The 12,276-nt window shown below is 35.8% G+C and overlaps 1 protein-coding gene across 1 annotated transcript in view; it reads right to left on the bottom strand.

Moving 5' to 3' along the window:
• Nucleotides 1–12,276, bottom strand: part of NAV3 (neuron navigator 3) — a 576,609-nt gene that overhangs the window by 145,669 nt on the left and 418,664 nt on the right. The window contains exons 5-6 of the mRNA XM_058190061.1: nucleotides 3,049–3,121; nucleotides 444–627 (exon numbers count right to left, since the gene is read on the bottom strand). Of these exons, the coding sequence (XP_058046044.1) occupies nucleotides 444–627; nucleotides 3,049–3,121 (257 nt within the window). The remainder of the gene's footprint in view (nucleotides 1–443; nucleotides 628–3,048; nucleotides 3,122–12,276) is intronic.

Here is a 12,276-nt window from a genome sequence, read left to right as displayed (position 1 = left end):
GGAACAAAAGACTTTTTTCTATTATGTTCATCAAACAGAAATTATGATAAAATTAAGAATTTACTCTCTTTCAAGAAAAAAACCCAAGATTATCTTCTCTTCCTTACTAATTTCAGAAATTAATGTCCTTACAATGAGTTTCCTTCAGATGAAGCATTATCGGGCTTCAGTGTAAGCAGTGAGTTTCCAACATCCCATTTCATCTCATTGACAATAGGGGGCGGGAGTTAAATGCCTAAAAAAATCTGAATAATAGTTTATAAACTGTTTTAAGCAATTACAATTCTCTGAATATTTATAAAAGGCTTCCTTCCACATAAGGCTTCATTGGTGTCACAGTTTCAGTTTTGTTTTGCAGAGCTTGAAAAGACTTCTTGCATAAAGAAAGCCATCAATTTGATTAAGGAACTAATCAATTTGATTAAGGAACTAATCTGACCTACCTGGACTGCATATCTTGCTGAGTTTTGGACTGGCCACTCTCAGGAGGATTCGGAGAATGAGAGATGTGTTGCTGTAGCTCTACCAAGGACTGATAGTACTGCTGTTGTTGGTGCTGCTGCTGTTTATAACGAGACAAACTGAAAAACAGTCCTAAAATGGCTTTCAAATTTCCATTTCTTATTTCTGCACAGACAAAAAGAAGGAAATGAAAATATCGAAATTAGCTTTCCTTCACAGATGTGCCTAATGGACATTATCCATTGTTTCAGTTCTGCAAACTGCCTTATATTTGAATTTAATCTGACAAGATTTTTAGAGATTTTTATGATGGAATCTCATGTTTCATACTGGATATTAGACATAAATTTTATATCATATACTGAACTCTTTTAAAGTACTTACTGGCCATTAACACCAAATTTATCTACCATAAATATATTCAAACACATTAATAGCACATAATCACTACTCAAAAGGTAACAATTTTGAATAATTTCAATGTGATGATTATTTACATTTGTTGATGTTGGCCGATAATTTCATAATCCTGTAACTAAAGTGGTATTGTGCCTTCCTTCAACTATATATATAATGCTAAATTCTGCTGGACTATTTCATACATTTTTATATTGGGCTGTTTCTGTAGACATACTGGTTAAATGTATCTCCAAGCCCAAGTCAAAGTGCTGCTTATGATTTTTTAAGTTACTGGAGACCAAGTCACGGATTGCCTTTGTCTGAACCAATCTCTTCACACTTTAAGAATTGCAAGATAAAGGAATTTAACTTTGCAACAAAGAGGAGTTTTCATTTTGGAACCAGTAAAAATCCAATCTCAAACTTAATACCTACACATTTATGTGTACAGAGGATGACCAGAGAAGTAGTTAAATCTTTAACTTTAGCTGATTTTTATCTAAGTTGCTTCCAAGAGGAAAGAACTGCTTTGAGATCACAACGTATATTCTCTGTTAATTCCTGCTCTCGAGCGTTAACTATGGAAACCAACTGCCTCACTGTGTCTAATGATAGTGCCAAAACTCACTACATTCTCATTAATTATTATATTGGTATAATAATTATTTTCCTTCTATTTATTCAGCTCTGGTTTTTACATCAAAAAAGTATTCTTGGTTCCTCTGAAATTATACCAGCTGATATATTTGAGAATTTCATCTTCCTCTCAGAAAAAAATAAAAATAATTTAAATTTTTTCTTATGCTTAATCACACCTTTTTTATGATCAAAAGAAGATACAACAAAAATCTGTAGGGCACTTTTTCTAGTTCCAGAATCTGGACTTTTTTTTTTTAATTCTCTGATAAAAAGACTTATGACAGATATGGTTATAAAAATAATACAAGGTTATGCATTTTTAACTGAAATTAAAAACCATTAAATATATAAAATTGTTACTATTTTCTTGATAATAAGAAATGTTTATTGATATTGATATCAATATGATATACATTTAAAAGGAAATGTATACTGATATGCATTTGAAAGACAGAAATACATAATCAACCATTTCAAATTTTGTAAAATATTTGAGTAATATATCAAAATATTTCCATCTGATTTCTTACTGGCCTGTTTTTGCCATTCAGGCTTCCCTGACTTAAGGTAATTGAAACGTATCTACATGATACCAATAAAAATACATGTGAGAATCTCTTTTAAGAACTGTTTTTGAGAGTACATCCTCTTTCAGAATCACAAAAAGCTATACTGAATGTTCTGACTAGGACTATCAATAATCACTTAGGTGAGATGGGCAGTGTAGAAATTTATTAATAAAAAATAAATATTCTAAAAGAAGATAAAAACTGAGACTATATCATTCTTACAAAAAAAAATAGAATATTTTATGTTCTTTATCAAGAAATAATTTATTTCAGGTTTCTCAAGAAATAAACAATAACATTTGAATGCGTCTGAAATCTTTGACACTAGTATAATTAATTTCATATAAAACAGAAATTCAAAAATAGTAATTGAGCATTCTAATAAAATTGTTTCTGACCTCACTTCAACTAAATATTAATGGTGAAGGTAAAAAAACAATTTAAAAAAAAATTCTAATTTGCCCTGGGATAATATAATATGTGATGCAAAGAGTAACAAATTTAAACAAACCGACAAAAGTTTTAAAGCATTTGATTACAATGTGACATGAATGCACATAATTGTTAACAGAACCGATGAAGGCAATAAAATCGTTAGATCTGTTACTTTAAAATGAGATTTCTTCTGAATTTATAGGTTTATTGACCGTGCTAAATTTCAGTGATTTACACAATGCAATACTGTATCATATTCATGCTATGTTCAGCAATGTACTTGGAAATTACATCGTATATCTGTTTAGAAATATAGGTAAGAGATTAAATGCACAAAATATACCCAAGAATAAATCAATAAGTTGAGTATTTTATTTGACTTCCAAATGAAATATTTATTTTCTTACATAGAAACAACTGATTCCAAAAAAATAAAGTGGGTAATTCATAATAAAAAATTTTTCAAGATGGCAAGTTGAAAATAGAGTTCATGAACTTTTCAGAGAGATATTTTACTTTCTTGGTTTATATGTGGTTCTCTTACCTTCTGCAGAAAGACCTTGGACATTTACTCCTCTGGCTGCCAGAAAGCTAAGGCAGACATCAACATTCTCAATCTGCAAAATGAACATGAAATAGCAAAGCAGTTAAAGGCTATTTTACAAGATGAACTTGCTTGCTGCAAATGGGTATGGGGGAGAAAAAAAACCCAAAATGAATAGTTTACATTCATCACATAGTCCAGTTCTTTAGCAAAGTTAACAAGAATGATTACTGCTAATTAGGCAGCTGCTATAAAAGCTTTCATTGTCCATTTTGGTGCTTAAAAACAATTCATAAAGAGCTGATCCAGAATGGCATGCTGACAAATCATCAAGCCACCTACGTACGAGAAAACTGGATTTTGAACACTCACACAAACAACAATGAAAGTTTCCATACAAGCTTGAATACTGTGGTATGTCCTAAATTGTGGGAGACTGACTGCTTCAGTGAAAACACATCAACAGAGCAAAGTGTGCATGTGTGTGTGTAATGAAATGTGATTTTGTAAATAAACTCATTTTTAAATTTTGCCTGAAAGAGATCTCTTCAAATTTGTCATAGAATCTGTAAGCAAATTCAGTTACTACTATGGTAACATTTGAGGTTTGTTTTAAATTGGAAATGTTATTTATTGTAATCATAGCTACGCAATTCACATGCAAATCAGAATATGTAGATAAGTAAAATGACATATAACAAACAACCACAACCATAACAAATAATAAAACATATTATTTTTGAGGCAATTTCATCCAACCATCCAAGGGCAACCATCAGGACAGACTGTCACAAAACCCATTATTTTGGAGGGAAGCCACATCTTGCCTGTCCCTGGCCAAGAATGGCTTCATAGGCCATCTTGAATTGACCCAGAAGCTTACTGGTAACCAGTATTGCTCACGTAGTAAGGTATTACATAAACATTTTGAGGCATGCTTAGAATTACTTGTATTGCTGTATTTTGGACCAGCTGTAGCTTCCAGGTAGTTTTCAGGGACACTTTTATGTATACTGTATTGCAGTAATTTAGATGAAAGTTGACAAATGTGTGGCAGACTATTAGTAAGACTTCCTGATCCAGAAATGAACAAAATTGGCACACAAGATAGCTTTGCGTAGTCAACCATGACTGCCATTTGCAGTTCAAGCAGGAGCCATTAATCCAAATTGAACCCTGTATGGAAAAGAGGGGCATGGCCAGTGTCACGGCGGTACGGCGTGGATTCTGGAGCTCTGGAAAAATGCCGATATCTCAGCCCAATAGGGGATCCCTAGTGGATCATAGCTGTTCTGTAGAGACAGTGAAGAAGGGAGGTGCTGGCTGGTGTGAACAGGGAAGTTGCAAGTTCCCTGGAGCGCCGGCATTAGCCTCTGACCCAGTGGTGTGGGAAGACAGCCATTAGGAGTTGTCAAAAGCCAGGGCGGCCACATAAAAGAATTGAGCAGGAGCTGTGATTGAACAGAGTATTGTGAGTAATTGGCCAACTCATAGGTAAGAAGGAAATATTTTAAAGCTTAAAAGAAGTCCCAACACAAAATTAGCGGCTAATTGGCACGTGGGAATTTAAAGTGAAGGAAAACAAAAAGCAAAGAGGAACTTTAAGATCAAAGCCCTAAAAGGAAAACTTTCCATCTGGATTTAAAATTAGACTTGGAAGAAGTTAAAAATAATAAAAGGAAAAGAAAATTGAGGAAAAGCATTTTTTACTAACAAAAGGACTTAATTGAAGAAGAGGAAGTAATTATCTTTGTGGATTAACAACTGACATTTTGTTGCCAGGGGATTTGTGAATTGGAAAGAGACATCTGCTGGTGGAAAGAAAGCATCGCATTACATAGACTACGGTGGGAAACGACCAGAGGAGTTTTTGTTTAAACAGCTGGACCACGACTTCAAAAAGGAGTGAAAGAACAAAGATTCAAAATGGATTGGCTTAAATGAATATTTGAACTGGACATTATTTGGAAATAAAAAAAGAAAAAAGAGACATTATATGGACTCGAATTTGAACTATATATAAGCTAAAATAATAAATTTAAAAAATCCTTTCTCTTTAAATTGATAACATGGAGAGTTGGGAGTATGAGTATGAGGAATTAAGGGAGATGCTTCAAATGGTTTGAAAATCATTTAATGGTAATAAAGAAGCAGAGGACTGGTTAAAACGTAAAAAAGAAAAAGAAAATATGAGTGAGAAGCAAGAGGAACAAAAATATAATGTTGAAGAAATAATTGAAGATAAAAACATAGATAATTACACTGGGATTGACAGTGACAGATTAAAAATAGATAGGGGGAAATACCTCTTAAATAAGAAGAGAAGAGAAGGAAATGGGAAAAGATTGAGGGGGAAAACTAAAAAAGTAAAATATATAGATGATTACACTGGGATTGACAGTAATAGAATAAAAATGGATAGGGGGAAGTATCTCCCAAACAAGAAGAAAAGAGGAGGAAATGGGAAAAGATGGAGGGGGAAAATCAAAAGAGTAAAAACTAGAGAAAGGAGGAAGATATGAGAAAGAGAAAAAGAAGAAAATAAGAGAATGGGAGAAAGGGAGGAAAACATTAAGAAATGGAATTTTGGAGAGGCCGAAAGAAAATGGTTAAAAGGGGAAGAAGAATGGATAGTAGAAAGGAAAGTAAAATATTAATAGGTTGATTTAAGGGAAGATATTAGTAGTAGAAACTGTATGTAAGAAGTAAATTAGAAGAAATATGTAGATTATTATTAATAATCTACATATTTTTCTAAGTTTTCTAACATTGTTTCCTAGGCTTAGAAAACTTAGAACTCTGTTGCCTTCGACAAGACCTAAGTTTAACTCATTGAATCATCTATTGTAATGTCCTTCCTGTTAAAGACTACTTCAGCTTTAATTGCAATAATACAAGAGCAACCAATAGATTTAAACTTAATGTTAACCGCTTTAATCTAGATTGCAGAAAATATGACTTCTGTAACAGAATCATCAGTGCTTGGAACACTTTACCTGACTCTGTGGTCTCTTCCCATAATCCCAAAAGCTTTAACCAAAAACTTTCTACTATTGACCTCACCCCATTACTAAGAGGACCATAAGGGGCGTGTATAAGAGCACAAACGTGCCTACCGTTCCTGTCCTATTGTTTTTCTTTTTTCTTCATATATATATATATATATATATATATGAAGATTCGTTATGCACGGTCACTCATGCCTTCGTTACCTCCCGCCTGGATTACTGCAATGCTCTCTACATGGGGCTCCTCTTGAAGAGCACCAGGAGACTTCAACTGGTACAGAATGCGGCTGCGCGGGGGATAGAGGGAGCGTCTCGGAGCTTCCATATAACACCTCTCCTACGCAAGCTGCACTGGTTGCCGGTGGTCTTCCGCGTGCAATTCAAGGTGTTGGTGATCACCTTTAAAGCGCTCCATGGCATAGGACCAGGTTACTTACGGGACTGCCTACTGCCGCCAATAGCCTCCCATCGACCTGTGCGCTCCCACAGGGAGGGTCTCCTCAGGGTGTTGTCAGCTAAACAATGTCGGCTGGCGGCCCCCAGGGGAAGAGCCTTCTCTGTGGGGGCACCTACCCTATGGAACGAACTGCCTCTGGGGCTACGCCTTCTTCCCGACCTCCGGGCCTTTAAGCGCGAGCTCAAGACTTTTTTGTTTCACCGAGCAGGGTTGGCCTAAGAGTAATTTTTAATTGAGTGGTTTTATTACTTGTTATTTTAATATTCGACCTTATGGTTTCAGATTTTTAAATTTCAAATATTGTTTTAATTTTTGTATATGTCTTTTTAACTTGGCTGTAAACTGCCCTGAGTCTTTGGAGAAGGGCGGTATAGAAATGTAAATAATATATATATATATATAGGTCTTTGGTTGTTCGGGTTTTCTCCCGTGTAAAATTGGAAGTGTCTTGGCGACGTTTCGACGAAGTCTCATTCGTCATCTTCAGGCTTCAGCTTCGTGCTTCTGGGAGCAATGTGTGATCGCAGCTGTTTCTTCCTTTTAACTGCTAGTGGGGGTTTGAACTGATTGGGTGGGAGCTTGGCTGTGCTCTGATTGGATGGGGGTTTTTCTGTGCTCTGATTGGCTGGGGTGTGTCCTGTGTTGGTGGGGGCTTGGTTGTGCTCAGTCTAGTCTGTGCTGCAGATTTGAGCTGGTGAGCTGCATAGCTGTTGTTTGGCTTTGTGGTGGTGCTACATCTTCATAGTGGGTGTCAGTCTGCTGCATGAATGGATTGGAGGGTTTGAAATGGCTAATGTTGCAGCTGCGGTCTGGCTTCTGGTCCTTGGTCGTGCTTCATGATCAGTGTGGGTTTGGGTCTGCTTTCTGGGTGGATGTGGTGGTGACATCCTGTGGACCTTGTGAGTGTGGGTCTGGTGTCATTCCTCGTGTTGGGACTCGTTTGTCAATAGGCGGGTTTCAAATGGCTGGTAGGCGGAGGTGTCATCTCGTTTGTTCATGCTGTGATGAAAACGCCCACACAGCATGAACAAACGAGATGACACCTCCGCCTACCAGCCATTTGGAAACCCGCCTTATTGACAAACGAGTCCCTAACACGAGGAATGACACCAGACCCACACTCACAAGGTCCACACAGGATGTCACCACCGCACATCCACCCAGAAAGCAGACCCAAACCCACACTGATCATGAAGCACGACCAAGGACCAGAAGCCAGACCGCAGCTGCAACATTAGCCATTTCAAACCCCTCCAATCCATTCATGCAGCAGACTGACACCCACTATGAAGATGTAGCACGACCACAAAGCCAAACAACAGCTATGCAGCTCACCAGCTCAAATCCCCCTGCAGCACAGACTAGACTGAGCACAACCAAGCCCCACCAACACATGACACACCCCCAGCCAATCAGAGCACAGAAAACCCCATCCAATCAGAGCACAGCCAAGCTCCCACCCAATCAGTTCAAACCCCACTAGCAGTTAAAAGGAAGAAACAGCTGCGATCACACATTGCTCCCAGAAGCACGAAGCTGAAGCCTGAAGATGACGAATGAGACTTCGTCGAAGCGTCGTAAGACACTTCCAATTTTACACGGGAGAAAACCCGAACAACCAAAGACCTATATACAAACACCGTGAAAACCTCAGAAAACAAATATATATATATATATATATATATATATATATATATATATATATATATATATATATATACTTATACCTCCTTATATTTCTTCATATATATGTTTATATACTATATAATTTTTTTGTGTGATGCTTATGTATATTGTTGTGACAAAATAAATAAATAAAAAAAATAAATTATAAAAGAGAAGCAAGCAAGAATAAAATGAAGTGTATTTAAGAAGCAAAAAAGAAGACATATACTGTTTAATGTAAAATGGAGAAGTAGATGAAATGTGAAAGATCAAATGGGTTATATGTTTGTTGTCTGAGGATGCATGGATTGGAGAGAATTATAGTGGATGGTAAAGAAATATGTTTTAAATATTGAAAAGAACAAAGAAACTAATTTAAATTAAGATATAAAACTGAAAAGAAGTAAAAAAGGAAGAAGCATACTGTTTAAGGAAAATAGACCAGCAGATGAAATATGAAAGATAGAATGGTTTATAGATGAAAATAATTGAAAGTGAGATATAAAATTGAACAAAATTGAAATGTTAGTAAATGATGTATGCTAATGAAAGAGAAAAATAACTATTGAATTGGGAATAAGAATGTAAAGAAAATAAGAGGTGGAAGGCTGAAATAACTAAAAGGCTGTAAGGTAAAAATGGAATAAGTTGAAAGACAATGTTAATAATTAAAAAATATGAGGGGAATTCTGAGAAATACACTCAATAAATGAAAAAAACGGGGTTTTCTGGACACCATGGTGAAAAATATTGAACTGAAAATGAATACAGCAATAAAGAGAGATAAGAAGGAGGAGAGAGATGGAAGAAAGGGAGAAGGAGAGAGAGGAAAAGAAGAAAGGGAAGAGGAGAGGAAGATAGGAAGGGGTAATAAGAGTAGGAGAGAAGGTTAGATAGGAAGAAAGAAAGGAGGAAGGGGAGAAAGGAAGGGGAAGTACAGACAGAGTAGGAGAGGAGAGAAGAAAGGAGGAAGGATAAAAGAAGGGAGGGAGAAGAATGAAAAAGAAAAGAAAGATTGTTGTAAAACGAAAAAGATGAAATGGAAGAAAGGCAACCCTGAACATGTTTGAATATATCAGGATAAAAATTGAATTATTTAAAAAATAATAAAAGAGAATATATATTAGTAAAAATGAAGAAATTAGAACTTGAGGGCGAAAGAAGATGCGGCTTACATAAATAAGCATAGAAATATCAAGATATGATTAAAAATATGGAAAAAGAACATTTTGGCAGAAATTGTAACTAAGTAAAATGTACTTGGATATGTTAAGTTGTATAAAATATGATATGGCCAATACTCTGTTCATAAAATATGTGGGTGGGTGTGAGGGGAAAAAAACCCAATAAAAATTGATTCAAATTGAACCCTATATGGAGTAATACTAACATGAACAAAATATGGAAATTCCCTGGATCCAGATGGCCCCCAAATACACATCCTTTCAGTTCTGCTAGTGCTGAGATGTATAACTTGCATATTATCATAAAATTGCTACCAAGCTCCAGAAGAATAGATGATCTCATCCAGCAGCTCCATGAAGATCTTAACGGCAGGAAGAGATCTGAAACTCAAGATACTCCATAGTGCAGGGACCTAAGACTGGACTTCTTCACTTATCAATACTAATTGGAAATGACTTGGAAGAAGGAGGAAAACCATTGTACCACCATGCCTCTCACTTTCAACACTCTGATCTGTCCAGAAGAATACCATGACTAGTAGTATTGAAGACCAAGATCAAAGGAGGCCAGGATGGATGGTTTCTTTGAAAACCAAGGGATTCTCCGGATTCTCTGTGCAGAGACAGAGCTATAATTCAGTCTAGGCCCATAACCAGTTTCTCATTCCAAAAGGTGACTAATGCTTAAAGTTCAATCAAATGCTCGAGAACATCCACAAGCATTGTCTGCAAAGTCTATACTTAGGATAGGAACCATCTTTTCTTCTTCATATGGTGTCATCAGGACTACAAAGTAGTTGATAATTCTTTGCTTATTTCAATTGTGTATAAGAGTTGATAATATGGACTTAAGGTCACGGGGTAGGCGGTAGCATCTTGGTAGTGCTGGGCAGAGAGATGATAAAAGACAGGAATACTTTTAGGACAAGATGTCTTGTACCAATTGTGCCTTCTAGCTTCTGGACCTCAAACTCAAAGCCTGCTTATGTTATACTTAGAACCCTACTTGACAATAACTTTAAAATATATACAAATATATCATTTTGTGGATATGATATTCATTTTGTGAAAGATACAATTTTTAAAAAACTAGTGGCCTTCCACTGCTTAAGAACCAGTCATACTCATGAAAGAAACTAGAGCCATTTCTCCACCGCTGTAGTGATTTGGAGAACTTTCTAATGTCACTTAAAATTGGTGCACTGATTAAAAATCTCTCCTCATTACTGTTATTTCAGAACAGGGATAGCTGAGTGATATTAAAAGACATTGTCAATCGCTATTGAGGAAATGTTCTACATATCTCGAAAGATACATTCTAAAAGAAGAGTGACAGATAATATGAGACAGAACCAAAGGGATGAGACATATGGAAAAATTGCTGAAGTATAAAATTAAATGCTCAGTGAATCAAATTGCTCCCGTCCCACCAATGAAATGAATGCAGAATAGCTATTTTGGATTTATGACCTGCTACAATTGATTATTGATTTGTTGATTTATATAATTTGGGGAAATTTTAATTCTCCTCTATGTCTCAAAGTTTTAATGATATAAAATAAATACATTTTAAGTCAACAGTTTTAACTGCTTTGAAGCTCAGTTCATTATTAAATGCCATTGGACAAATTTTAGAACTTATCAGATTAAAGATTAAAGCACTTAATAATCTTTCAAATGTTTTGCAGATTTGATGACCCCTCTGGTACTACTGAGAATACTTAATGTTATAACTTCACACGTATGGAGAATGCTAATGATATTGAATAGCTAGCCAGTGTATTTAATGTGTAATTAACTACTGTACCTGTTAGAGATATTTTGGGTGGCTGGAGTAACTTTGCTTGCACTTCATTTAGTTTCATTCCATTCTCAAGTTCTTATTGTATCAGAATATTTCTATATTTTTTTATATTGATGTAAAGACAACTGGGAATTCAGTTCAGAAGTCAGTCTCTAAATACCGACTTAAGGGTTAGTGTCCTATACACTCTTGGATCAACACCCAAAGGTGCTTTTTCAAGAGCCAAATGAACTTTCTGCTTTTTCTTTGAAGACATTTTGCTTCTCATCCAAGAAGCTTCTTCAGCTCTGGATGGATGGTGGGGATTTATACTCCTTGCACATACTTGGTCATTTGCATTTTCAAAAGAAAAAGCAAGTCATCAAAAGTACTTTAATCATTCTCAAAAGAATGCAAATGACCAGCTGTCTGCAAGAGTATAAATCCTTCCATTCCCCACCATCCAGTCAGAGCTGAAGAAGCTTCTGGGACGAGAATTGAAACATCTTCAAAGAAAAACCAGGAAGTCCAGTTGACCCTTGAAAAAGCACCTTTGGGACAACCATGACATGGATGACTGACAATCTCCATAGACATCTTGGATCAGAAGTTCTTTTAAGTCTTCCAACAATGATATGTCAAGTTATCACATACCTCTATGTTTAGGAATAAGAGGTAGCAGAGGTCCAAATGGTATTTGTCTATGCCAATCCCTCTCATGGTTTTCTTTTGCTTCATTTTAACAAAAAATGTTTTTGTAGCAGGCAACAAATCTGACACATTTTAGTTCTAGTACTAGTTAAAGAATTATTCCTAAGAGGGACCAAGAGGACCAACTGGCAGCTACCTTGTCAGTTATCACATAATGATCAAAGGCAGTAATATAATTTAATTCAGTTCTGTGCTATTTAATTATAGCCTTTAGCCATCAAAAAAAAAAGAAAAAAAAAAGAAAAGCTGAAAAAATAAACCTCAATTTAAGAGCAAATCAATGTCATTCTTCTGAGTCCAGCCCAGAAGCTTTGACAATGTGCTCTGCCTAAACTTCCACATCTACAAAATGAGTATTGTGGGATCCCAAGAGTATCAAAATTGCAAGTCACCTATGCCAGACCTCCTGGTCTTCCACTA

This window comes from Ahaetulla prasina, chromosome 7 (genome assembly GCF_028640845.1).
Source record: "Ahaetulla prasina isolate Xishuangbanna chromosome 7, ASM2864084v1, whole genome shotgun sequence".
NCBI classification, from domain to species: domain Eukaryota; kingdom Metazoa; phylum Chordata; class Lepidosauria; order Squamata; family Colubridae; genus Ahaetulla; species Ahaetulla prasina.
The sequence above is the reverse complement of the archived record's forward strand: the minus strand, read 5'-3'. Positions and strand labels throughout refer to the sequence as shown.